This window comes from Vombatus ursinus, unplaced genomic scaffold, assembly GCF_900497805.2.
Source record: "Vombatus ursinus unplaced genomic scaffold, bare-nosed wombat genome assembly UNPS02001287.1, whole genome shotgun sequence".
In the NCBI taxonomy this organism is placed as follows: domain Eukaryota; kingdom Metazoa; phylum Chordata; class Mammalia; order Diprotodontia; family Vombatidae; genus Vombatus; species Vombatus ursinus.
In genome coordinates this window covers 16156818-16183945 of record NW_020941065.1, presented here as the reverse complement: position 1 = coordinate 16183945, position 27128 = coordinate 16156818, and the positions used below count along the sequence as shown (strand labels likewise).

At 44.7% G+C, this 27128-nt stretch overlaps 1 protein-coding gene across 1 annotated transcript in view; it reads left to right on the top strand.

Annotated features, from left to right (window-relative positions):
• TTC28 (tetratricopeptide repeat domain 28) overlaps positions 1-27128 on the top strand; it is a 639521-nt gene that overhangs the window by 322709 nt on the left and 289684 nt on the right. The window contains exons 3-5 of the mRNA XM_027863073.1: positions 9070-9217; positions 21505-21777; positions 22953-23083. Of these exons, the coding sequence (XP_027718874.1) occupies positions 9070-9217; positions 21505-21777; positions 22953-23083 (552 nt within the window). The remainder of the gene's footprint in view (positions 1-9069; positions 9218-21504; positions 21778-22952; positions 23084-27128) is intronic.

The window sequence follows — 27128 nt, the reverse complement described above, 5'->3', positions numbered from 1 at the left end:
ATTTAGTCCAATTGCCTCCGCAGAGGAAACTGAGGCCCAGGCAATCAACAAAAGTCACTTGCTCATGGTCACAGAGATAGGTAGTAAATAGAAAAGCCAGTAGTTGAGCTGACTCTGGCATTCTTTCTGTTACATCATGCTGGGTTTGGGGGGGGTGCAAGCCTAGGGGTGGTGGGGGAGGTGAGAGGACTGGCCGCTCTGGAGAGTTATAAATGGGAGAGGTCAGGCTGTTTTCATGCACATTAAGGATGCACTTGAGGTAACACGGAAATGCCCTGTGGATGTCCAGTCCTGCCTTTGAAATGGCTTCTTTCTTTTGGGAGAGAGAGGCTGGGGGAGCCAAGTGACAGCGGAGAGCAGCTCTTCCTCTCTCAGCTGCTCCTGGGTACCCACCTCAGTCACAGTGGGAAATGTTGCTTCTGTCTCTGCCACAGAAGAGAAGACGAGGCTGTTTATCATGAAAGCAAAGGGGTGGGGAGTAGGGGGGTAGGGAAATCATCACTCACTATATAGATGGACCGTTCCCCTAAAGACCCTGGTTCTATGTTTTCTCTTGTGACTCCATGGCGGGAGCTTAGCTTCAGGGTCTTACCTCTAGACCGGGGCGGTGGTGGTGGGGGGGAGCTATTGAATCTGCTTTTGTATAATTTCACTCTTGGCAAGAGTCTTGGAGTGTATATGGGTGCATGAGGCCGATCTAATTTACTCCTCGGAAAGAACACTGGACTTGAAGGTAAAAGATAGGCTGGAGATCTGAATTTTGACTCCCATGACATTTGTTCTTCTTTAGCTTCAGTTTCTTATACATAAAATGGGGATCAAAGGACATTGATTTAGAGCTGGAAGGGACCTTATACATCATTAGTCCAGGATCATCATTTCTGCTGCACTTCTCTCATAATACTGGTGTGAGAATCAAGTCAGAAAATGTGGGCCACATGCTTCGTAAGAGGAAAAGCAGATATGAGAACATTAACGTAGGTTTCTGCATCAAGGTCCCAGCATGTAGCTCCCAGCCCATCTACGCTTTACTAGGAGGTTTTCATGACTTGTTTCCAGGGACCAGCATAGGGCTGAACCTCTGACCTTAGCTGGATGGTCTGTGGTCTGTAAAGCTAGCCCATGTACTCCAGCAGATTGCCCCCTCTATCACTTCCCTTCAGTCTCTTCCTGTTTACTGGCTGGCTTCCCTGCTACCTACAGACATCCCCGTCTCCCCTATCCTCCCAAAACCTCTCATGCTGCTGCCATCCCCACTGACTCTTGTCCCACGTCTCTCTTGCCTTTTGTGACTAAAGTGCTTGTGCAGACTGTCTCTCCTCTCCATCTCCTCTTCATTCTCTACAATCTGGCTTCCAACCTCAGCATTCAACTGGACCTGCACCCCCAAAGTTATCAGTGATCTCTTAATTGCCAAATCCAGTAGGCTTTTCTCCATCGTCATCCTTCCTGAGCTCTGTGTGGCCTCTGACATAGTCACCCTCTTCTGTGTAGGTTTCCAGGATATCCCCTTTCTGTCCTGGTTCTCCTCCTCCCTCTCTGACTCCTCAGTCTCCTTTCCTGGATCATCATCCAGGTCACATCCAGTAACCTTGGCTGTCCCGAGGGGCTTGTTTCCTTTCATACTACTTCACATCAGCTCCTATGGATTCAATTATCGTCTCTATGCTGATGATGCTCAAATCTACTTTCCAGCCCTAACCTGGACTTTAATTACCTATTGGACAATTCTAACTGATATCCTCTAGACATCTTAAATTTCATATGTCCAAACTGAACTCATTATCTTTTCCTTCAAACCCTTCCCCTTCCACATTTCCCCTTTACGGTCAAGGGCTTCATCATCTCAGTTCCCCAGGTGCCAAGTGAGGTGTCATCCTTGAGTCCTTACCATCTCTCCCCTCCCCCTTCCATATCCTATCTGTTGCCAAAGCCTGTAAATGTCACCTTCGCAACATCTGTCGAATACGCCTCCTTCTATCTTCTAATATTGCCATCACGACGGGGCAGACCCTCTTCACCTCATGGCTGGACTATTACAGTAGTTTGCTGGTGGGTCGGCCTCAAGTCTTCCCTCGCTCCGGTCCATCTTCCTTTTAGCCATTCCATTCAGAATCAGAGAACATGGGAGAGGAGGGGAGTGAGGTGAAAGAGGATTGGAAAGTGGAAGGGTTGGGGCTAGATTATGAAGGACTTTGAAAGCCAAATAGGATTTTGTATTTGATCCTGGAGGCACTAGGGAGTACCTGGAGTTCATCGACTGGAGAAAGTAACATGGTAAGACCTGCTCTTTAAGAAGATCACTTTGGCAGCGAAGTGGATGATAGACTTCAATGAGGAGAGACTTGAGGCAGCAGAGCCCCCCACCCACCAGTGCAAGGTGATGACGGCCTGCACCAGGTAGTGGTGATGTCAGAGGAGAGATTGGGACGTATAGGAGAGATGGCGCGAAAGTAGAAACAAGGCTTGACCATAGATTCACTGTAGGGATGAGAGAAAGTGTAGTTGAGGATGACACCTCGGCTCAGAGCCTGAGTGAGGGGGAGAGTGGTGCTTCCCTCCACAGTAATAGGGAAGTTAGGAAGACTGAAAGATTTGGGGGAATGCCGGTGAGGTCAGTTTTGTACGTCATGCATCTCAGATGTCTGTGGGATGTCCAGTTATGAGATATCCAGTTAAAATACTCCAGTAATAGTTGGAGAGGCAAGACTGGAGATTAGCGGATGTATTGGGGTGGACAAGAAACCCTGAGATTCATCAGCATAGAGATGACCTTTGAAACTGTGGGGGCCTTTGAGATCACCAAGTGAAATGAAATAGAGAAAAGAAGAGGACCCGGGACAGAGCCTTAGGGCACATCTGTCCTTAGAGGGCATGATATAGGTGCGGATTCAGCAGAGGCACCAAAGAAGACACAGAACCAGGAGAGAACGGTGTCATGAAATCCGAGAGAGAAGAGGAGAAGAGGAGGAGCAGCAGTGACAGGCTTCGGTGGGGTCCAGAAGGACGAGCACTCAGAAAGTTAGATTGGACGGCTGCTTACGAGTAACTGTGGAGAGGGCCGTTTGGGTGGAAGGAAGAGATCGGAAGCTGGATGGCAGAAGGGAAGGGAAGAAGTAAACGTAGCACCTACTATGTGGCAGGCACTGTGTTAAGCACTTTCTCAAAAGAATCACAAACTGCTGACAACTCTTTGAGAGATTTCCCCAAATCATTAATGAGAAAATAATTGAGAATTAATCAAACAACTGTGAGGGTTTATGTCACGTCCAGCAAATTGGCAATGATGACACATGGTGGGAGCTGCAAAGATTCAAGGGGATATGGAAAGACAGGTACATGAATACATTGTTTGCAAAGCTCGCGATTGGTCCAAACATTCTAGAAACTTATTTGGAGTTATGCTAAAAACGTGATTAAATCTTCCTATCCTTTGACTTAGAGATTAGATATATATGCTCCCACCAGACACATACCCCAAGAAGGTCAAAGATGGAAAAAAGGGCCTCTCTGCACCAACGTTTTCATAGAAATATTTTGAAGGCCAAGATGGCATACTAACGGCAAGGATCACCTGAGCTCTTCCAAATTTACCTCCACATGTTTACAAATATCTCAATTGATCCTCACAATAACCCTGGGAGGTAGGTGCTATTATTATCCCAATTTTTAGGTTGAGGAAACTGTGGCAAACATAGTTTAAGTGACTTGCCTAGGGTCATTTAGCTAGTAAGTGTCTGAGGTCAAATTTGAACTCAGGACTTCCTAACTCCAGGCTCAACTGTCTAGCCACTCTGTCAGCAGCTGTAGAGAATTAAGAAGAGATTCAGAGGAAAGGATGTTGAGGCAGTTCTTCCAGAAGGCTTTCTCAAGGAGTTGAGTCACCCAAGACAGGAGAGGCGTGGGATGATAGCGGAGATGGCTAGATCAAATGAAGGTTTTTTGAGGATGGGAGAGACACGGGCAGTTTGTAGGCAGTCGAGAAGGAGCCAGAAGACAGACAATGAGTGAGAGAGTGGGGCTGATAGAGGGGGTGATCTGTTAGAGATAGTGGCAGAAAGCGTCTGAGTGACAGCTGAGCTTCTGAGATGAGGAAGAGAGAGGAGGGAGTTCTCTCAAAGAAAAGCCAAACCAGGCCCTGCTGAGAAGGTGCCCACATTCTGTCATATTTCACTGTCATAACCATCAAGTCCCCAATGTCCCTGCCCAGCCAGTATGAGGCCACAATAGAAAATGTTAGCTGATGGAGATAAAATGGGGATGATAATATAATGATGTAATGATGGCAGCGATAATAATTATAGTGGCAGCAAGCAGCATTGTGTAGGGGGTGCAAAGAGCCTGGACCCCAAAGGCTTGCTTCTGAAGTATCTCTTTGTGATCTTGGGAAAGTGCCCAAACCCTCATTTCCCCGTGTCCTCAGACGCTAATTGAGGCCCCTTCTAAATCTGTGTTCTTCAGAGACCTTATAGTTTCTCAGGGTCTTTAGGATAGATAGGCCAGGTTTCTTTGAAGTTTCCATGTCAAGGAGGGAGAAGCTTGTTTCTCTAAGGATGATACTGTCCCGTGTTTGTACTGCCCTTTGATGAATATCTGGCTGGAAATTCTGGAACTCTCCCAAGGAGGGGAAGGGGGAGAATGGAGCCCTCAGTTGCCCTCTCCTGGGCCCCCCCCCCCTCCAGCTGAAGTGAAGGGCAGCAGGGAGGGAGCCGGGCAGGATTAGAGGAAGGGGGGGCTTTTGCCGGCATGCACTCAGGCTGACAGCCCACTCCTCAATGCTCTTTCCACTCCTCCCTCTTTCTTTGCCATCCCTTTTCTGAACGCTGAGTGTTCCAAGTAAACACTCAGAATCACTCAAGGCCCAGTGTGAACTTGACGCCACAGCTTGAACTTGACATGGGGATTTGCCTCCCTCTTACGGGGCAGATAAATTAGGGTTTTCAATGCCTGCATTTGGCAGGCACAGTTGAATGTGTTTCTGTGTCAATGAGATAGTAAACGTAGAAGCCTAGCCATACCAATGTGAGGCATTGTTACTCGTCAGCAAGTCTGCTTTATTTAAGAGTCGCTGAATCTAGCCAAAGCATGAATCCCTGCAGCATCCCGGATGTGTGGTCATCTTCCCTTTGCTTGAATACCTCCAGTGATCAGCCGAAGCTCAGTTCCTCCTAAGCAGCCCATTCCATCGCCAGATAGCTCTAATATTTCATAGAGTTTTCCTTAGTTCTAGCTGAGCCAGACTTCCTTGGGTTTCTAATCTTTGACCCTCTCTGCCTGACCTCTGGAGCTGAGGAGGAGTTTATTTACCCTTCCGAATCTGGAGGCAAAGATCACGTTCTCTCTAAATCTTACCTTCTCAGGGCAAACTGTCCCCAGGTCCTTCAACTCTTCTTCATATGAAATAGTTTCAGGTTCCTTCCCATCCTGTTTCCTTTCCTTGGGCTCATTCCTGCTTGTCAATGCCCCTCCTAAAATGTAGCATGGAGAGCTAAGGACAGTAGTCCAGACGGAGTCTCACTAGGGCACAGCATCCAGTGAGATGATCAGAGTTATCATGCTTCTTCTTGATTGGGATCAAGAACATAGAGATGTCTGATTATAAAACACATGAATGTTTGATTCTTTTGCTTTTTGTTTGAATTTTTGAACCTCCCTATAGATTTTGTTATTGGCTCAAGATTTGGTCATGAATTTTTATTTTGAATATTTTTAGTTTACATTTAATAATACGTTTACATTTAAATTTTAGAAATGAGATTGCCAGTTTTAGATTTTAGGTAGAATCTACACTGGCTTGCCTTTTATATCCTAACTACCTAAATATGAAAGGAGAAAAACAGCAGCAAATATCTGTAAATACATTAAAAATTAAAACAGTGGATGGGCCCAGTGAAAGGAAATGACTCTATGAATTAGTGTTAAAAGTGCAGTCTCCAGTTATTATTGTCTTATAGGACTCTCTGAGTTTTAACAGCTGCTGATGGTTTAGACTAATTGAGATTTGATGGCTCACTCTGTAAAATTTCTCATATTTAATCTGTTTGTGTTGTTTCTGAATGAGGAGGAAAAGGAATGTTTTATATTGATCAGATTGATTAGAGGCTGAAGTAGGTCCTGGGTGCTATGACTGAAGATAGCAGGTTCTTAAGGTATCAGGAAAACAAGAATGAGCCCATGTTGATCAAGTGCTTTGGAAAGGACCTTCCTCATAATAATTCTCTGACCTAATGACTATGCCAGGAAATGGAGGCTTTCATAGAGGTGAAATGACTTTATAAATTTTGAGGGTAGGACTTGCATCTAGGCCTTCTGACTTCCATGTCCAGTGCTCTTTCCTCAGTATCAGATTGTAGCAAAAAGGAACAAGAATTACGTTAAACTATTTTTACCACAGAACCTGTAACTAAGTAACTAGGTGACCTTGGGCAAGTTATTAGGCCTCATTGGGCTGCCACATGCCACCAATAAAATTGGTAGTAATAGTGCTACCCTTCTGGGCTACTTCCCCAACTTGCAGTCATGGGTTGGGTCCCTAGAGAGTTGCTGCTCTCTGGTTCTAGATGTAACCCTTTGGTTATGTACTCCTAACACTGTAGTTCATGAGCCCCTACAAGTGTACCTCCCATCAATAGTCATCCAGTAGACAATAGTCAAAATATTTGCTATAAAACATTTCTTCCATGAACTTGAGGCAGTTCTCCACAAATAGACACCATGGGAAGAGTGGGGATCATATTTAAAGTACAATTGTTATGAAGCTTTAGAGTAGTATATGTGTGTGGCTGCATGGCAAAGGCAGCTTTTGGTACTGTGAGACCTAGAAGTCACTTCTCTCTTTGTGGAGTCTCTATATAACTCTCCTTGAGTGTGGCATCTCTACTAGACAGATTGTTCAGCTGGCTTCCGAGGGTCTGTTCCTCTCCACAACTTGATTCTTACTTGAGTCCATAGTCAGATCTCTCCTTGGTCGCCAGGGTCTTTGTTCCTTGAAGCTATTTCCTCAGCTGACTGCTTTTCTGCATCATGTCTATCTCAAGTGTGTGTCTGTACTCCCTCAATTATGGCTCAAGTTTTCTGAAATGGATGAGCTCTTGAGCATCAGATAATGTATCTTACTCCGGTCAAGTTGCTACTAGATGCCGTTGTGGTTCAGAGCAGAGAGGAGAGGTAAATACCTTCCTTCTTCCCCCTGCAGGGGTTTCCTCAAAAAAGGGACCCCCAAACCTGTACTTCCTCTAGGAAATGTTACCCTTCAAACCTACTTAAAAGCATGCAAAGGCAGGTCCAGATCTTTTGTATGTGTGTGTGTGTGTGGGGGGGGGTTAGTCAATATCAATACCCCCAATTTTTTAACCTACCCCTAAGGGTTGTTATGTGATGTATATGAACAGCTCAGAAAATGTGTGAAGACATACACATGAGTATTTACATCTATAATAATGTATCTATGATAATAAGCTTTATGATTATCTCTGTATCTTTAAGGCATTGATTGTGAGTTATACTGAGCTATAGTAAAATTCTATTCAGACTCCATTAATAGTATTTGTTATAAATGCATGGTGATTTGGGTCAAAGTTTACCTTTCTTGAAAGGGTTTGCAAAGCAGATTTATAGGGTAAACATTCTTGTATGAAGAATATTTGACCTCCTTAAGAGAACAAGTTGTTTCAGACCATTAGAAACACATATTACAATGAATGTCTGTTAGTTACACATAACTTCTTATTCTTTCATTAAAGCAGGTTCATAGGTCTGTACTTGGTAACATAACACTTAATTAGCCTAGTTCATGTTACCATATGTACTGGAAGTCATTTAAACTAGCATGAGAAAAAGAATTTATGATTCAAACTTTCCTCTAATTTAGATTTGACCTTCCTCCATTCCCTCTTTCTCCAGTTAATAATATTTTACTTTAATCTCTGAGGATAACCTTATTTTATAAACTGACCCAGTTAAAGAATAGGAACAATAGTGGAGATGATTTATTTTGAAGGAAAGTATATGCTTATTTTGTATAATTATAACTTTGTTTTTAATTATTAAATATGAAGCACTCATGTGTACCAATGTTATGCTCTTCTGTGTTACTGTGCTTATCTTTAAAGATAAGCATTAATATGATGATTTATCTGATTAGCCATATCTGGAATGGTTTAAAAAGAAAAATCCAACTCAGCAAGTTGACTGAGCTATGACTCTAACACCACAGTGGACACTGAGGGAATTTGGGAGAAATGCAACAAGAGAAGGAATTTACAATGTCAGCGGCATACTCATTCGGTCTTTCAGCGAGCACTGACTTAGCACCCAGTCTGTATCAGGAGGGCACTCTGTTTGATGCTAGTAATACAAAGGAAAAAAAGAAAGAAAGAAAGAAAAAGTTCCTGCCCTTGAGGAGTTTACGTTCCATTCCATGCCATTGGAGGAAGGGAACAACGTGAATGTAACATGAGTGTGAATACAAACTAGATAAGAAGTAAACGCAAAAGAATTTGGTGAGGTAAGGTACCAGCAACTTGTGAGGAATTCTGGGATGTGGAAATGAGTAAAAGAAGTATATTCCATGCGTAGAACTGGCTAGGCCAGGTGTGAGATGGGAGGCAGGGTGTCATCTACACACACATGAAGTGAAGGACAGACCAAAGTTGTCCCCAGAGAGTTTCAGTGCTTCGTACTCTGCCATTGTCGTAGTCTCTCTAGGCCAGTAGAATGCGTGCTCCTAAAGGCAGGCATAATTTTATTTTTATCTTTGTGTCTCCTCCCTAACCCAGTGCTTTGGATATAGTTGGCAGTTGGCAAATGTTTGTTGCATGGGGTATGATTTCTGGATACTAGGTTCTTGAGCGTATCATAGGAGGGAATGATCAGAATTGTGACCCACCTGGAATACATAGTTGGCTTGTGAGACAGTGACTTAAGAAAAAGAAGAAAATATTTGCTTATTTTATTCAACCAAGATTCTTTTTCGTCTCTGGTGGGTTGGCTGTTTGCTCTGGCTTTGTGACATCATCAGTCTTCCTGCAATCCTGTTTAAAATGCTTTCTATCTTTTTTATGTTTCTAGGCATACTTCCGACAGGGTGTTGCCCTCCAGTATCTTGGACGCCATGCGGATGCTCTGGCAGCCTTTGCATCAGGCTTGGCCCAGGATCCCAAGAGTCTACAACTTCTGGTTGGGATGGTGGAAGCCGCCATGAAATCGCCCATGCGAGGTAAGACTGTGGAAAGTGCTTGAAATAACAGTGATATGGAGTTGGAAATTCCTACCTCTGAAGGCCTGTTGGTTTTGGGCCACCCAGTATTGGGCAAGATGTCAGCTTCCCTAAGATCTGATATTCATGTAAAAGAAAGTTGGTATCTAGTGTTCTCAGCTGATGAGGCAATATGAGACAGAGAGTCAGGAAACAGGGTCCACAAACCAATTTTGCCACTGACTGGATGTCACTGACTGTGGTGTGTGCTCGCTTCCTCACTGATGGTTCAGTTGTCTGGAGAGTATGTGGTGAAGGGACCCCTGTGCTGGTGTTCCTACCACTTTTCTACATTTCAGGAAAGCCTTTTCTGCCATCTTATCCCCCAGGCCTGGAGAGAATGTCTTCCTCATCTGTGCCTCCCACAGTCTTCCTCTTCCAAAGCTGCCCTCCTTTGCCACTTCAGACTTCATGAAAGTGAACGTGACCTCTCCTTTCCTCTTTGGTTTCTTCTAGAGCCCTTTGTCAGGATCTCTCCTGGGCTGTTCCTTACACACCTGGCCTTATATTCTATTTATTCTTGTACAGACTTTCCTTGCCTTAGGAGACTGTGAGTCCCTTAAGGATTGGTCTGCACCATGTACTTTTATGCTCTTTTGTTCCCCATCTCATTTGCCTTTGCACATACTTGGAATGTATTCATTTTTCTTTGACTCTCAAAATACCTAGCTTCCTTCAGCTGAACTCAAAGACACTTCCTACAGGAGATCTCTTTTGATCCCCTCTTTTTAATTTCCCCTAGTATTTGCTTGTATGGATTCCTGATGCTACAAATATTAATTCTGCAAGGGCAAGGCCAGTTTTGTTTTAGTCTTTGTATTCCTAGGGCCTAGGACATTGCCTGGACAGTGCCTCAGCTGCAGTAGCCACAGCGCGCGCACACACACACATACATATGATTATGCATCTTTAGGTAAAGGAGAGATTTTTAATTTTTCTATGCTCATTTGATTTGACTGAAACTTCCCTAAAATAGTCCATTTACATTTTAATTTTAGATAATTTTTTTTAAATCTTAAGGAAATCGATGTATTTTCTTTGGGGGTGGTTCATATTTGCCAGAAGTGTCTTATCGTCAATTAGAAAGGATCTTAGGAGTCCTCAGCCTTCAAAGAGGAATTAGGAAGAACCCCTAGAGCAGGGGTCTTTGCCTTTTTTTGTGTCTGGGATCCCATTGGTAGACCAGTGAAGCCTAGGTAGTAGTCTTTAGAATATGCTTTTTTAAGGCATAAAATAAAATGCATAGGATTGCAAGGGAAAGCAACTCTATTGAAATACAATTATCCAAATTTGTTAAAAAGAAACTCCCAGGCCCAGACCAAGAACCTCTGCTAAAGCAATCCTTAGGATAAAGGGACTCTAAGGATGGAACCAAGATGTAGGCATAGCGAGAAGAAGAGTTGAGCTCCTCACCCCAAACTTCTCCACAAAATTATGGAAGACACCCCAGCCTGAGTTCTGATTGGGAAATCTAAGAAAAAACCACAGTGAGTCATTTTTCCAGCCCAGATCAGCATAAGAATCTTACAATAAAGACCTTTTATGGTAACAGGGACGCTCAATACACAATCCCCAAAGAAGAGAACAACTCTAAAACATCTTCACGAAAAACCTGAAGAAAAGCTGTATACAACTTGTGTACAAGTAGAACCAGAATTCCTGGAAGAGATGAAACAAGAGTGTAAAAAGAGAGCTGAAAAGGAGTTTAAAAACCAGATAGGAGCACTAGAACAAAAGTGGGAAAAAATTAGAGCTATGGAAGAAAGATTTGGAAAGACAATTAATAGCATGGCTCAAGAGAGAAAAAAACTTTACCTGAAAAAACAACTTCTTGAAAATTAGAATTAACCCAATAGGAGCTTAACTTCCATTGAGTCTACAAGATAAGAAATACTAAAATCAAAATCAAAAGACTGAAAAAAATTGAAACAAATGTAAGGTATCTTGTAGTAAAAGCAATTGAGCGAAAAACAGATCAAGAAGAGAAAATTTAAGAATCCTTGAAAGCCATGACTGCAACAAAAGGGCCTAGACTCCATATTTCAAGAAATCACAAAAGGAAACTCCCCAGGCCTTTTAGAACCAGGAACAAAGTAGAAATAGAATCTACCAGTTACCTCCTGAAAATCCCCAAATGAAAACTCCAAGGAGTGTTGTAGCCAAAATTCACAGCTTCTAGGACAAAGGAAAAATACTGCAAGCAGCCAGAAAGAAGGAATTCAGGTACTGAAGAGCCACAGTCAGATCACGCCAGGTTTAGTAGCCAGCACTTCAACGGATGGAGAGTTTAGAATACAATATTAAAGGAAGCAAAGGACATATGTTCACAACCAGGAATAATGTATCTGACCAAACTGAGTATATAATCCTTTGGGGGGAAATGGACCTTTAATGAAAAAGAAGACTTCCGAGAATTCCTGATGAAAAGACCAGAGCTGAGTAAATGAGTAGGAGTCAAGAAAAATGTAAAAAGGTAAACGTGAATGAGCAATCATAACAGACTAAGCAACTCTTTACTTTCTAATAATGGGGAGATGGTACATGAATCTTCTCAAAACTATCATCATTAGAGGTCGTAGAAGGGACTCTAAATAGTCAGAGAGACTGAGGGTAGTTCTGGTATGTTTTGATGATCTTGAAAGAAGAATAGAAAGAGTGGAAGAGGAAAAGGAAGAGGAAGGATGGGGGAAATTATCTCACTTGATTGGCATGCACAAGTAGAAATCTACACAAACATGGAGGAAGAGGGGGGAGGGGTGCAGTGACATTTAAACCTCAATCTCACTTGAACTGGTCAAAGGAGGGGAAAATAGGCACACAGAGTTGGGTGTACAAGTGAATGTCATTCAACAGGGAAATGAGGATGAGGGAAAGGGGGGAATAAGAGCATAGATTAAGAGAGGAATTAATCTTGAATGAAACAAGTCTTAAATCAGGGTTGGAAGCAAAGAAAAGAAAAAGTTTTAAAGAGCAGGATAGAGAGAATGTATAATTAAAATCATAGATGTGCGTGTAAATGGCATGCATACGCCTATACATGGAAAGGGACAGCATAGTGTATTTAAAAGGCAAAATCCAATTATATGTTGTTTACAAAAGTATATTTGAAATGGAAATATGAACAAAGAGTTAAAATAAGGGGCTGGAAGAAAACCTTTTATGCTTTTGATGAAGTAAAAAAAAAAACAGTGGTTATAGTCATGATCTCCAACAAAGAAATATAAAAAAAATAGACTTAATTTAAAAACGTAAACAGAAAAGCTACATTTTGCCGAAAATTACCATAGACAGTGAATTCATATCATTACAAAATACATATGCTTCAAATGGTATAACATCTAAATACTTAAAGAAAAAGGATTATAGGGAGAAATAGACAAAGAACTATTATAGTAGGGGACCCCAGTTTATCACTCTTGGATCTAGGTAGCTCTAACAAAAAAAATAACCAGAATGAAGACATAGAGGACCTGAATTGAATTTTTTAAAAGTTAGGTATGATAGAACTTGGGAATTTTTTCAATGGGAATAGGAAGGAGTATACACATTCCTCAGTTGTGTATGGCACATTTACAAAAACTGACATGTATTAGGACATAAAAACCTCACAAACAAATGCAGAAAAACAGAAATGTTTAACACATTTTTATGGATCACAGTGCAATAAAAGTTATATTCCATAAAGGGCTATTGATTAAATGATAATAACTAATTGAAGAGTAATAACTTCATCCTAAAGCACAAGTGGGTCAAAGAATAAGGTACAGTTAATTTAAGAAGTAGTGGGGTCCCCGTTATTGGAGCTCAGAGGCTGAGTAACCACTGCTCTCATGTGTTGAAGTGATCAAGTTTCCTCCGTAAGGAGGAAGAAACAAAACTGAAATGAAACAAATGTAAGCTACCATGTTTTTTTCTTTCTCTTTTTTTGTTCAGTTTGAACATTTTATTTCCCTTCTTTCCCTCACTTTCTCAAACCTTATTGACATGCCAGAAATATCTTTGGTCACAAAGGCTACTCTTCTCAATGTGGTGCTCAGAGCAGCTTTTCTACAGTCTTCTGACTTTTGCAGCATAGCTCTGGCTTTTGGAAATGGAGCCAATGATAATAGTTAAGGGGAAAGGAAATGCTTGGCCAGTGCTGACTTTATGCATATGTAGCTGAGAAACTAAGATTTTGTGTTTTTGTTTTTTGTTTTTCTTGGAATGACCCTAGGAAGGTCTCTTGCTCTCACTTCTACCATATATTTTTCCATATGGTCTGCGCATCCTAGTTACTCAGTAACTATTTGTTAATGAAGATGAAGATGATTCAAGTTCCACTAGTAGAACCATTACTTTGAGATAAGACCTTTTCTGTTATTAAAATGCCTTTTCCCATGGGGAGGGTAATAATAATGATTGTAATAGTGATGGTAATAGAGAGAATAAGAGTAATGCAGGCACAGCCTGCACCTCCTTGCCCCTACCAGTGTCTCTTTACAGTACCACCATTAATACCCCAATTTTATGTTACATTACATTTATTATATTACATTATATTATACCCCCAATATAATATTTTCAATTCAGTCATTTTTCAGTCATGTCTGACTCCGTGACCCCATTTGAGGTTTCCTTGGCAAAGATGCCAGAGTGGTTAGCCTTTTCCTTTTCCAGCTCATTTTACATATGAAGAAACTGAGGGAAACAAAGTTAAGTGAGTTGCCCGGGGTCATACAGCTAGTAAATGTCTGAGGCCAGATTTGAACTCGAAAAGATGAGTCTTCTGGACTCCAGGCATGGTACTCTATGCACTATGGCGCCGCCTAGCTACCATTAAGATAATACACCCCCACCCAGAACTCATGAAATCCTCATGCAACATCATTTTACTGGCGCATCGTTTATTTAAAATATTTCGACTCTGAATCTAACTGCCTCCCCCCGTAATGTTGTTTCACTTAATCAAATGTTTTTCATAACATTAGGTGGGATGTTGCCTTGATCAGCTGTGACAGGAGCTTACATTTACAAAGTGCTTTAATAAATCAATGAGAAAGCATGCACTAAGTGCTTGCTATGTGGGAAGCCCTATTCTAGGCTTGGAAAAGATGCAGAGTTTAGATGAGACACATGACACACTCCCTCCCTTCTAGCCTCTTATGTGGGGGGGGGGAGTGGAGGGGAATGGAGGACCACAGCACAGGCTGCTAGAATGTAACACGAGACACTTCTTCGCTTGATGTCTCATTGAGCCATCCATCTGCTCCAAGGAGGCCTCACCACATGCCTGCCTTCGGTGACCTGCATCGCCCACTCTCCCATCCTCCTACTCGTACAAGATCTGAGCCCTAGGTCTCCATCTGCAGGTTTTCCTAAATCCAGGCCCCAGTCCCTGGCTGGCTTGGACTGATGCCTGAGTGTGTGCAAAGGAGCCCACCTTAGCATCTCTCTTGGTGGCCCTGACATACTTCCACTTCACGTCTCATTCTGCCACACCCCCATGTCATTTCATTTTCTCTCTGACACTGCTACATCTTCTTCTTCCCCTTTTCTACCTTCTCAGGACAAAATTCCCTTCCCTGATCTCCTGTTCCTTCTATAGGTTGTCTTCTCCTATCAAAATGTAAGCTTTTTGATTAAATATTCTTTCACTTTAAAAAACAAATAAACAACTTGTATCCATTCCCAGTGTTTAGCACAGTGTCTTATACATAGTAAGTGCTTCATAAATGCTTTTTCATTCATTCATTCATCCATTCATTCATTCATTCACGGACACACAGCTAGTACAAGGCAGAACTAGAACCTGAGGTGTAGTCCTGTGACTTAGTGCCCCACATTACCTTGATCAGCTGTCCTTCACCATCAATCAATCAACATGATGGCTCGCTGATGTTCTGATAGAGAGGTGTGTGGGAGCATCCCCTGTCCCAGCACCTAAGGGAAGGGGACAGAGAAGGCAGTGGTGGGTACGGAAAGAAAGCTGAGAGAATTGGAGTGCTGAGGACCAGTTCTTGGTGGGGATTCAGGTGTTGCCTGGGGCTGCCCCTGGGGTGGCCTGGGTGTACTCTTGAGGCTTTCTGGGCCTCCTGCAATCAGTCTGGCATTGCACATTTTATACAGACTCGAGGAAGAAAACTACACAAATCCCAAGTGGTTCCTAAAGCCTGAAGATTGAGTTTCTTTGCTAAAAGTCCAGCTTTTACCTTGAGGCAATGCTCTAGTATACTCCTACTAATTGTCAGAATTGTCTTATGATAGCTTGCATTCACGTTTGTGCTTTATAGTTTTAAAAGTTCTTTCCTCATAACAGCCTTTTTAGGTGGATTGTCTATGGGTTTTTTTTTTCCATTTTACAGATGAGGAAACTGAGGTTCCAGAGGTTAAATGCTTTGTTCAGGGCCACTGTGTTCCTGCATGTCGGAGCCTGGAGTTCCTTTCTAGCCTCATGCCTGTTTTCTCTACGCTACAGGTGGCCATGCTTTCTCCTAGGTAGTGCTGGGAAATTTGGAGCTGTGGCTCGCTCTTACCATTTTACATATATTTTTAGAAACTGAACAGTTTACTTCATGGCCTTTGTAGCCTGTAATTTGGTCTTTATAATTAAATATGTTGAATGCGGCCAGATCTTGGCTTCCCTAAGGAAAAAATAGACAATAGTGAAGTTTAGTTGAAAGATTGGAGGCCAGGGACTGGACTTTAAATTTTACTTTTCAGCTCTGCTGCTGACTGGCCTTGTGATCTTGGGAAAGTCACTGCCCTTCTAGACCCTCAGTTTCCTCCCCTGAAAATGAGGAATTTGGTACGGCTGACCTAGAGAGAAGTTTGTCTCAAAAAAAGTTGGCATTTTTAGTGCATGGAAACCCCCAATGCTAAGGATATCTTGGCTGTGTTGAGAAGGGAATAGATCCCAGTGACATGGGGGTGAGAGTCTCACTGATTTTCCCCTGGCCAATTCTGGGTGACATGTTTTAGGAAGGACATTGACAAGCAGGGTTTGTTCAAAGGGCAATGAGGATGAGGAAGGAACTGGAGTCCATGCCATGTGAGGGTGAGTGGAAGGAACTAGGGATATTTAGCCTGGAGGCAAGAAGACACAGGAAGGCCATGAGAGCTGTGTTCAAGTATTTGAAGGTCTGTTATGGGGAAGAGAGATTTGCTTCATTCTGCTTGGCCCAGAAGCAGGAGCAGTGGGTACAGGTGGCCGAGAAGTAAGCTCAGGCTGATGTGAAGGACACGCTTGCTGAGCCCTGCGGGGTAGCCCTAGGGGGTCCAACCTCAGGAGTGAGTGAGTTCTCTTTCACTGGAGGTCATCAGCCAAAGATTGGAGGAGAGATGTCATAAGAGTATTCTTTCCCAGAGAGGCAGCTCAGGGTGGTAGAAAAGCAAGGAGTTTAGACCTAAAGAACTGGAGTCTCAATCCTGGCTGTGCTGCTTCCTGATTGTGTGATTTGGAGCACGTTGTCTCCTCTGGGCCTCAGTATCCTCAAAGCGTCAGATGAGGAGATTGGCTGAGGCAGCCTCTGAAGTCTCATCCTGCTCCCATTCTGGGCTCCTGCGGCCTCAGAGGCCCCTCCTGACTCTGAGATCCTGGGTTCCGATTCTCTTCTAATTGCCGATCTGAGCTGACCCATTCTAATTCCTGTAGGTGGAGCCTGGAGAGGGTTCCACCTGGTTTCTGCATCTAATCTTGCAGTGTGATACCGATCTCTTCTGGAAGTTCCTTGGCTCTTCTTCCTGTCCCTGACCCTATTCATTAGATCATCTCCACTACTGTGCTGCTCTTTAGGTGTTCCTGGGCATCCCCACAATGTCAAAGTGTTCTTTGTTCACTCTGCAGTAATCTGATTGAAGGAAGAAATGCTCCAGGCCTCAGTCAGTTTGGAGGTTGCTGTGGTAATGTTGTTTCAGGCGAGAGATGCTTAGTCGAGAAATGAGACTTGAGGTCATGACTTTTAAAAATTGCATTTTCACCTGGTCCAGTTGGCCAGCAGCCCTTCCGGGCTGCACAAGGAAGCAGCCAGCCTGAAGCTGGTTTCTAGGAAAAGGGACAATAGCCGCTGTAGAAATGCCACCTGGCAGCAGGCAGGGCTCAGCGCAAGAGCCTGAAGAAAGCGAGAGGAAGGGAAAAGGCCATAGAGATCTCATGCAGCCATTTGTGCTTAGGGGAGGAGACCTGCTGTACGGCTCAGAAGGCTGAGGCTCAGAGCTAATGGGACTTGTACCGAGTGACACAGCAACAGAGTCAGAATTTGAACCCAGCCCTTGGGACTCCAAATCTGCCATCTTTCCACTGCATCACCCTTTCAGGTCTCACCTCCTCCTTTTATAGCCCTGAAAACCAAAAACCTGAGATGAAACGTAGTGACCATGAAGCCAGTTAACAGAGAGCTGGGACCTGAATCTGGGGATTCTGATCCTGACTCAGTTGTTCTTGCTGCTGCCCCTTGCTGCCCTGCTAACTCTCATGGAGAAATCACTTCTTTTTTCCTCTTCTGTCGTCCTTCTAATTTCTAGCATGTATCCTTTCCAGGCGATGCTTTAAAATAGAATTGTGAAAGAGAATAAACAGGTATATATGGTAGACATATCATCTTGTCCTAAAGCATGACATGCTTGTAATAAGCAGTCATCTCTTTTTTTATGAATTTGCAAATATTTTGCTTTTTTTTCTATCTGAGTCTAGTGCAGAGAAGCTGAGCCTGGGACAACGTGTTGGCATTCTAAGTGAGGAAGGCAGCAATTCCAGGCCAAGAAGCTGCCTCCCCACTCCCCTGCCTTCATCGTAGAACGCTTGAGCTGTTGAGGAGCATGGAGCATAGAACAAAGAAGATCAGTGCTAGAAATGACCCTAGAGAAGCCCCAGTGGCTCGTTTCTCGTTTCTCATTTTATTCAGACTTCCTTCCCTCTGTATCTGAAGGTCTTTCTCTTGGCTGCTTGTAGAATGTGGTATTTGTCATTGGAGTGGTTACATTTAACTCCTGGGTGTCTTGGAGTTTGCAGCACAGGAGTTTTATTTTCTTCTGGAGACAATCTCTGGAGTCTTCCTATTGGCAGTTTGTTTCCTGTGTTCTGAAATTCTGAACAGTTTTATTAAAATACTTCTTGTATCACGGTAAGTTGTTTTTTTGTTTTTGACTTGTATTCTTCTGAGAGCAAGTCATTTCTATGCATGCTGTCTTTGGGAATAGATTTTGTTTGTAAGGAGGTCATGTTTACTTTTAACATTATTGCTTTTAGCTTCTCTTTTTCCAGTTGTCCTTCTGTGTATCTGCCTTCTCAGTCAGTAATCTTCTCTTCTTTTCCTTGGCTGCCGTGGATTCAGGTTTTTCCAGTCTGCCCATTTTTTCTGCTGTGCAGGCTGTCCATTCTCCTCTCACAATGTTTATTTCTCTTTTAAACTGTGTTGGGAACATCCTGTTGTGGTTCCGTGCTCTCTTGGGATCCTAAGCGTCCTCTGCTTCATTGAGTGTTAATTCATCTTCCTTTGTCTTGGGATATTTATTCATAGATATCTGGACTCTTTTAGTTGATCTGGAGGCCATATTGCCTTTTGTTATTAACTGCCCCTGTTGGTTTATCTGCTTATGCTCAAAGTCCTCAAGTTTTCATCCTCATGAGATCTTCGGTAATTGGGCTTTTTTTCCCCTCTCTCTCTTATATTCCTCCTGTCCCTCACTTTCTGACTGCTTCTTCTTTGGTGGTGGCTTCCTTGGAGGCTGGACCTCAAAGCCCTCTCAGTTTCCCCCCACAGTGGGGAGTTCCTGTTTCTCAGGTCTCAGTCCCTGGCCCTGGTGGTTTATGGGGGGACGAGAGTGGCCCCAGCCGGACGCTGGGCTCCTCCCTACAGCCTTGATGGAGGACCACTCAGCCCCCTTCCCCCCACCTTGCCCCAGTTCCTCCGCCCTCCACTTGTTTGGTTGAGTTTTGTTATAGCCCAGGGCACTGCTGTGCTGCTGTCACAGCCTGAGCAAGCTCCTGCCTTTTGGTTTTCTGACAGCTGCAGGAAGAAATGAGAGTAGAGTTGGGTCAGCTTGGGCATCTGTGCTGCAGGCCCATGGTGGGAAGTCGGGAGGGAGTGCTCAATGGTTAGAGGTTAACTTTGTCTACCCTTACTTCATCAAAGTGTTGCTTTATTTGGGTTCTTGCTGTGCTAGATGGTAACAGCTGAAATTAATTTATTTCTCTCGCATAATTCTGATTTTGGAGTGGTTTTGAGAGGTTTTAAGGATCAGAAAGAATGTCAAGTCCTCCATCTTCACGGTCACATGACCCAACACTCTCCCTCATTTTGTAGAGATGGAAACTGAAGCTCACAAAGGGGATGGGGTTGTCCCATGATTACTCAGCTGTTCTAGATTTGTAGAATTTCACGGTTGGAAGAGACCTCAGTGTCCAGCGGGGCCGACCCACACCCGAGGGGGGAGGAAAAAACCAGCAGCCCTCTATAAAGTAGAGGTCAAACAAGGATCATGCCACCTTTGCTTGAGAACTTCCAATGAGGAGAAAACCTACTACTGGCTGAGGCCGCCCATGCCCTTTTGTAGAACAGCGCAAGGTGGTGCCGAAGCAGGACCTAGAACCTGTGTCCTTCCTGTGGTCTTCCCATTCTGGCTCCTAGCTCAAGCTGTGGCTGCCTCAGATTCAGAATCAGCACTCAAATGATCAGTTTTATCAAAATATATATGTGCTCTTTATTTTATTTTTTACACGTTAGCATCATTCTTCTGACTTCCACGATTATATCATGTGCAATGGACAGAATTATTGCTCGGGATCATTGTTGCTGAGCTCTCTTGTCCCCTCTGGCCTCCCATAGGAATTTTGTTTTGTACCCCAAGAATTTACTTCTCATGATGGTGATATGGTGTTTGTGTCTTGTCTCCTTCTTGAACTGTAAGTTCCCTGAGGGCGGGGATTTTGCCTTACCTAGACTTTGTATCTCCTCTAGTGCCTGGAACAGACCTTTGTGAATCAGAGGTGCTTAATAAATGTTTTCTGAATCCAGTTATTCAATGTCTCATGTGCAGATTCCTGTCCTGGTTTCTGCTAATTGATTGACGTTGTCCAGTTGCGCAAGGCCGAGCTCAGGAGCTCCTTTACCTTTTTCTTCCCAAAAGAATTTGAAGATTCTTCTGTAATTGCTGCTCTTCATTCACTCAAAATCTAGATCCATATATATGGAGAGATCTCGGTCCATATTTTTTCTTCTTCTTTTTCTTTGTCTCTGTCTCTTTCCCCCACATGTTCTCTCCTTCTTTTGTTTTACTTGCTTTTTCCACGATACTTAAGCTCAAATTTCAGTGCCGGTGGTTACCAAGTGTGAAACCGTAAGAGAAACCTCCTTACGTGTCTGTGCCTCAGTCTGCTTATCTGTGTAATGTAAATAACATTTTTACTTTATCACATATCCTCTGTAAACATTGAAATGCTATAAAACATGTTTTCGTCGTAAAATAATAACTACCAGTTCTCAGCACGTTCACACACATGGTCTCGCTTGAAATTTCCTTTATGTGTAGTCTCTATAGAGTATTTCTGTAGACGTACATAAATATGTACATGCAAACATCTATAGAGTTCTGTGTATGTCCTGTGCAAAGGCACTGAGGGAGAATAAACATGGCTTGTCAAAGAGTGTTTGTATTAGGTAGTAGTGGGAAATAGGACTTCCTGGGGAGGATTCTAGCTTAAGGAGGGCACTGATAGCCAGGGAGAGGTGTTTGGGCTTGATGTGATGGGCATTTTAGAGCTTTTGTTGATATCTATGTCTGGGAGCCCCCTGGCACAAGTAGGAACGTGCCTGCCCTTCAGTGGCTTCTAGGTGCCTGTTGAGTAAAATGCCAATTCCTCATTTCCCCAGGCTGGTTCCCTGCTTTTCCAGCCTTGATGGTGTCTTCTGTGGTGTAGACAGATGCGGCCTTTCCCTTTATCTGTGCCTTTGTCTAGGCTCTTCTCACTGCCCAGAGCACATGCTTCCCACCTCCACCTCTTTGACTTTCCAGCTTTCTTCACCTTGTTTCAGGTGCCCCCTCTTAGGGGAGCCCTTTTTGGACCTCGCCATTGTTTTCTCCCTCCTTTCACTACTTCTCGCAGGACCTGCTATCTCTCCCCAGCCGATGGGGAGCCCCTTAAAGACTGGGCGCCCCTAGAGTTTGACGAGGGCCTGGCACACGACAGGCACTTCATACGTGGGTCTTGGGGGTAGGGGTTGGTGACTGTTGCTGTTTTGTTTCTGATCCTCCTCCGTTCTCATATTTTTCAGAGTCCCTCGAGCCCACGTATCAGCAGCTTCAGAAGATGAAACTGGACAAGAGCCCCTTTGTGGTGGTGTCTGTGGTTGGCCAGGAGCTGCTGACGGCTGGCCATCACGGTGCCTCCGTGGTGGTCTTGGAAGCTGCGCTGAAGATTGGCACTTGCAGCCTGAAACTCAGAGGCTCTGTTTTCTCTGCCCTGAGCAGTGCCTACTGGTCCCTGGGCAACACAGAGAAAAGCACTGGCTATATGCAACAGGACCTGGATGTAGCCAAGACCTTAGGTACGGCTCCGAGGGCCTTCAGGTCTTTGGGGGATTCTTGTAGAACAGATGGGAAATCCATCCATAAACATTTGTTGAGTGCCTACTGTGTGCCTGGCTGAGGAGCTTGAGGATTTATAACAGTACTCTTGGCTGGCCCGTGGGGCACACGTCTCGTTGGTTTTTCATGTAATCCATACCATGATTCTAAGAAGATGGAGGTGACAGAGGGTTGATATTCTCCTTGGAGACTTGAGTTCATCAGTGGAAAGTGACAAGTTTAGATGGGATGGGCCTTTTGTCCCCATCTCCTTCCTTTTCCCTGCTAAAGCAGCCGTCATCTAGATAATGAGGGTTGATTGTAGGGAGTTTCCAGCTTGGGTGGTGGTTGGGAATCAGGCCCTGAACATTGGCGCCCAAGATCTCAGTGTACCCTTCTGTTACAGAGCCATGTTTACAAGGGGATTCGCCCTCTGCCCCTGTCCTTTCCGTCTCTTCTATGTTCAGAGAATGTTATTGAAAGGGCTTTTATTTGTCTGATAAGGAAATGCCGCCCCACCATAACAGAACTGCTGGGCTTGAGAGTGGATCCGTGGGATTTGGGCTCTGTGTGGGTGCCGTTTGTGCACATTGTTCTTCTCAGAAACATCTCAAAGCAAACAGTCATAGCAAGGCTGCCAAGGCCTGGCACCTAAAACCTTCAGTTCAGCAAGCATTAAGTGCCTACTGCATGCAAAGCTGTGGACTGAGAAGCCTTTCTAACAACTGGCTCTGCTGAATTTTGTAGAACCTTAGGCTTAGATCAGGATCGAGAGAGAAAGAAATGTTTGATAATGCATTTGAATTCAGATGGCTGATCAGGCCTGCTGCTTAAGGGTCATTGGCAGAGCAGCGAGGGGGCTCACAGAGCATCTGGCTTGTGTCAAGGTATTTAACCTCCCATTTCCTGGATGCCTAAGTCCCTCACTTGGCTCGTGTGTTGTGATCTTAGTGGCTGAGAGTTCCTTGTGCAGGGCTGAATTCTGTGCCCTTTCTGGCCAGGGTCATTGGAAGGAAAAAGTCATTCTTCCAAGAGATAGCGAGTTAAGGCTTAGATTTCATGGAGAAGGTCGGTAGTTCTTTCTTTGGGGTGTCCTTAAGAGATGACCCTGCACGTTGGCCTCACAAAAGCTGTCCATCTGCTTCTCTGCCACCAGGTGACCAGACGGGTGAATGCCGAGCTCACGGGAACCTGGGCTCCGCATTCTTCTCCAAAGGAAATTATCGAGAGGCTCTCACTAATCACCGCCATCAGCTGGTACTGGCCATGAAGCTCAAGGACCGAGAGGTAGGAAGTCTCTTTGCAGATGAGCTGGGGGTCCTGGCTACACGGGCCCCGCCCCCACCCCTGGGACATGGAACGTGGCTTCTGCCCAGGGTGTGCAGGGCAGTCCGGGTCACTCTTCCTCTATGAAACATGTGCACGATTCTCTTTAATTGTGGTTTCAAATAGAGACCGCCCTAAAGTTTTCCTTTAGCAGAGATTCACCCTTTCTTTTGGACATCAGGGCCTGTTGGCTGTTTCTTAGGACGCTTTGTGAGGTCGGTGTCATGCAGGAACCATGGGAGTTCAGGAGAGAGACAGTAATGCACTTTTCATCTGAATTACTGCAGGGGCGTGAGGCTTGTAGTAACAGCTCACACTCAGTTGTTGTGACCCCAGGAGAGGATTAATGCTCGTAATGGGGAAAGAAGCTGGGACAGTGGTTAGGAAGGCGCCCATGAGTCAAGGGATGGGCGTCAGGAGAAATCATTCGTAAACATGTTTGCATTTCACAGGTTTGCTCTCAGCTCTCATTAAGGGGTATTATATTAGTAACGTGATTTACAGTCATGCTTTAGTAATCTGTTAATCCCAGCTGCTCTGAACCCAGAAGAACGATCAATCACAAAGCCTCTACACGAAGCTCATGAACTTCAGCCAGGGGCTGGGGCCCGGGCCCTCATCCAGAGCCCGTTTGTTCTAACTCTGCTTCTTATTTTTGGTAAATCTCAGTCAATTAGAAATAGCCAATTAGAAAGCAGACAAGACGGGGAGAAGCATGTCAGCAGCATTGACAGGTAGCTGTTTGCTGGGTGAGAGGAGAGAGAAGAACTGTAAAAAGCCGATGCAAGTGTTATCTGAAGTGTACTGGATGGTGGTCCCCGAGTCCAGCCACGGCAGGATCTGCCCTCTCACCAGCCCTGGGAGCCATTGCTCACCCATAGCATCGGTCAGTGCATGACTGATGTCTGTGGCAGTGATGACCCAGCCCCTCCTAGAAGAGCTGGAATGGTGTTCAGTGCACAGCATTTCAGAAGGCAGGGATGTGTGTGTGTGTGATGCTTTCAAGAGAGGTTTGCCTTACAGATGGTTAGAATAAAAGAAAAAGTCATGGTGGTTTAAGTGTGAACATCCAAGGCTGAGCAGCATTCTTTCTTCATGTGTGGCTGATTCTGTGGAAATATCAGATAAATGAGATGTTGATCTATTACTGGAACCTCCAACCATAGATTTTCACTGGCTTAGGTAGAAGGAGCTATGCCCTGATTAATGGCAAAGAAGTATTAATTTAACAATTGGTATTTTTTAAAAAGAAAGAAAAAGAAGGCAAATGTTATTGATTTTCTTTTATCTTCACAGTAGGGCATTTCATTATGGTCAGTGTTATCTAGGCTCTCTAAATCTCTGCCTTTGTATATTTTCAGCAAACCAGTGAATTCTAAGGACCAGAGGGACACTGAGAGGTCATCTGGACCAGTCCCTTCCTCTGCCACCCTCCCCCCCCACCTCAGCCTGGACTAATGCATTGCTAGTTCAGGTTTTAAGGACATGGAGGAAGGAAATTCCACAACCTGGTATACAGGAAGTTCTTTCCGTCTCACTGCTGGGTGCTTGCTTGTAGGGATATTTAAGCCCATTTCCCTTCCTCTGTTCTGTGGGGAGCTAGAGAACAGCTCACTGCCATTATGCAAGGCCTTGGGCTGCGCTCTCTCCATTCTGAAGGAAATACCAATCGGTCCTTGCTCAGAGATTCCATTTATTGAAACTTGGATCATCTTGACTGCTCTGCTCTGGGCCTTTTCCACCTTCTCTGCGGTCCTCTGATGTCAGAAAGCCTTGATCAGTGCATGGGATTTCAGTAATGTCCTGAACGATGTGCGCCCAGGATGCTTGTACGTGGTCCAGCTTTGTTTTGCCGCTTCCTTAGTCTGTGGTCCAGTTTGACCGGGAGGCCACATGGAGCCTCGGAAGCAGGGTTGGGCCTGGGAGGCACAAGTCTTGGGTTCAAGCCCTAGCTCGTAACACTGTTCATACTGTACCTTTCGCTGGTGTACTGGCTCCTTCAGGTGATGGGCGAGTGTGAGCTATGTTGCTTAGTTTCATGGGCTGCCTTGTTGCTATTCTGTGTCCTACAGACTCCACTTTCCTTGTCCTCTGCCGTGTGTGACCTCACACACTCACATTTACATGCCGTTGCTCCTTTTTTTTCTGGCCATTTCCCCAAATCTTCAAGGTGGCCTTTGAGTGGTGAGCTTTCCTTCCAGAGCCTCATTGACAGCCTTGACTTCCTTGCTGGTGCCTCAGTTTACATAAACACCTGCCCTGATGCTGCGGGCGATGGGAGGGAGTGGCCCTCGGGGTTAGAATGTAGAGAAGAATGTTGAGTGCTCACCCGACCCAGAGATGCTGCTTTTGTCATTGCCCACCAGGTGGGCAGAACAAGGCAGGACTGTGTGTCCCTCCACTGTGGACCCAGTACACCCTGTAGTCCTGTTCTCTCATAGAATAACGTTAATGGCAACTACAACCCATGTGTAAAGATGTTGCATGTGTTACATACATGTACATCCGTGTGTATGTACACACATGTATGAAATATGCACACGTGTTAGAATCGATGCACATCAGCGCTAGAAGGAACTCGGGGGCAGAAAATCACGGCCTGTTGGCACTGCAGGTCGGGCTGTGGCGTTCGACAGACAAGGGGGCTACTGCCCAGAGAGAGGGAGGAACTTGTCTGCAGTCACACGGCACACGAGCGGCAGAGCTGAGCTGGCGCATCGTGTCTTCCTTGGTTCTACATGGCAAGCCAGGCCTTCTTCGTCCACTCCTCCCTTGGGCTCTTGGGATTCAGCAACATGATATGGGGAAGAGAGCTCAGCATCTGAACTCCAATGTGGCGTCTCTTTTTTTTTTCCTCAGCCACGTCAGACTTTTTCTGACGCCACTTGGGGTTTTCTTGACAAAGATACTGGAGTGGTCTGCTGTTTCCTTCTCCAACTCATTTTACAAGTGAGGAAACTGAGGCAATCAGGGTGAAGTGATTGGCCCAGGGTCACATAGCTAATAAAGATCTGAGGCTGGATTTGAACTCAGATCCTCCCGATTCCAAGCCAGCACTCATGTACTGCACCACCTTGCTGCCCTGGGCTCCAGTGACCAGGGTTTAAATCATGACTCTGCCATTCACTGCCTGTGTGATCTTGAGCAGATTATGTTTCCTTACAGTTTCCTTGCTAGTAAAATGAGGGAGGATCAGATGGGCAAAAAAAAACAAAAAGCAAAAGCTGTGAATGTTAGAGGGGCAGGAGACAGGCAGGCATGCAGACATACTTTTGGTAGAGCTGTGAATTGGTCCATCTGTTTTGGGAAATTTGAAATTATACTAAAACAAGTCATTAAACTGTCTATAGCCTTTGATCCAGCAGTAGCAGTACGAGACACAAACCCCTAAGGAGTCCAGGACAGAAGCAAAGGTCTCCTAACAAACAAAGCAGGCCCAGAGGAGGAGGAAAGGGATAGGAGGAAAGCAGGGGCCCATCTTTAGGCAGCGACTGAACACATTTCAGTACTTGAATGTGATGAATGATGAAGCTGGAAGACTCAGAGATGCTTGGGAAGATAGAAGCAGAAGCAGGCTGGTTGTCAGAGCACAGAGATGTCAGGGAAGCCCCAGAGCAGGACGTGGGAGTGTGGTACAGGGCAGGGACCTGCCAACATTCTGGGCCCATCTGGGGAAGCCTGCCTTCTTCCTCTCCGCAGATGCCAAGGGCTGGGGGTGCAGAGTGAGGCCTGTCCTCTCACCCAGGGACCCTGCTTTGATTTGTGTTACCACACCCTACTGATGTGTTACAGGGGAGGCTGGGAGAACATATTAGGAGGTGACAGCAAGGTGAAAGAAGACAAGAGAGGGGAGGGGAGGGGAGAGAAGGGGTGGAAAAGAGAGGGGAAGGAAGGAGAGGGAAGAAGAGGAAAGAGGGGAGGGGAGGGGAGAGAAGGGGAGGAGAGGAAAGGGAAGGGGAGAGAGGAGAGGGGAGATACGGGGCAGAAAAGAGAGGGGAAGGGAGGA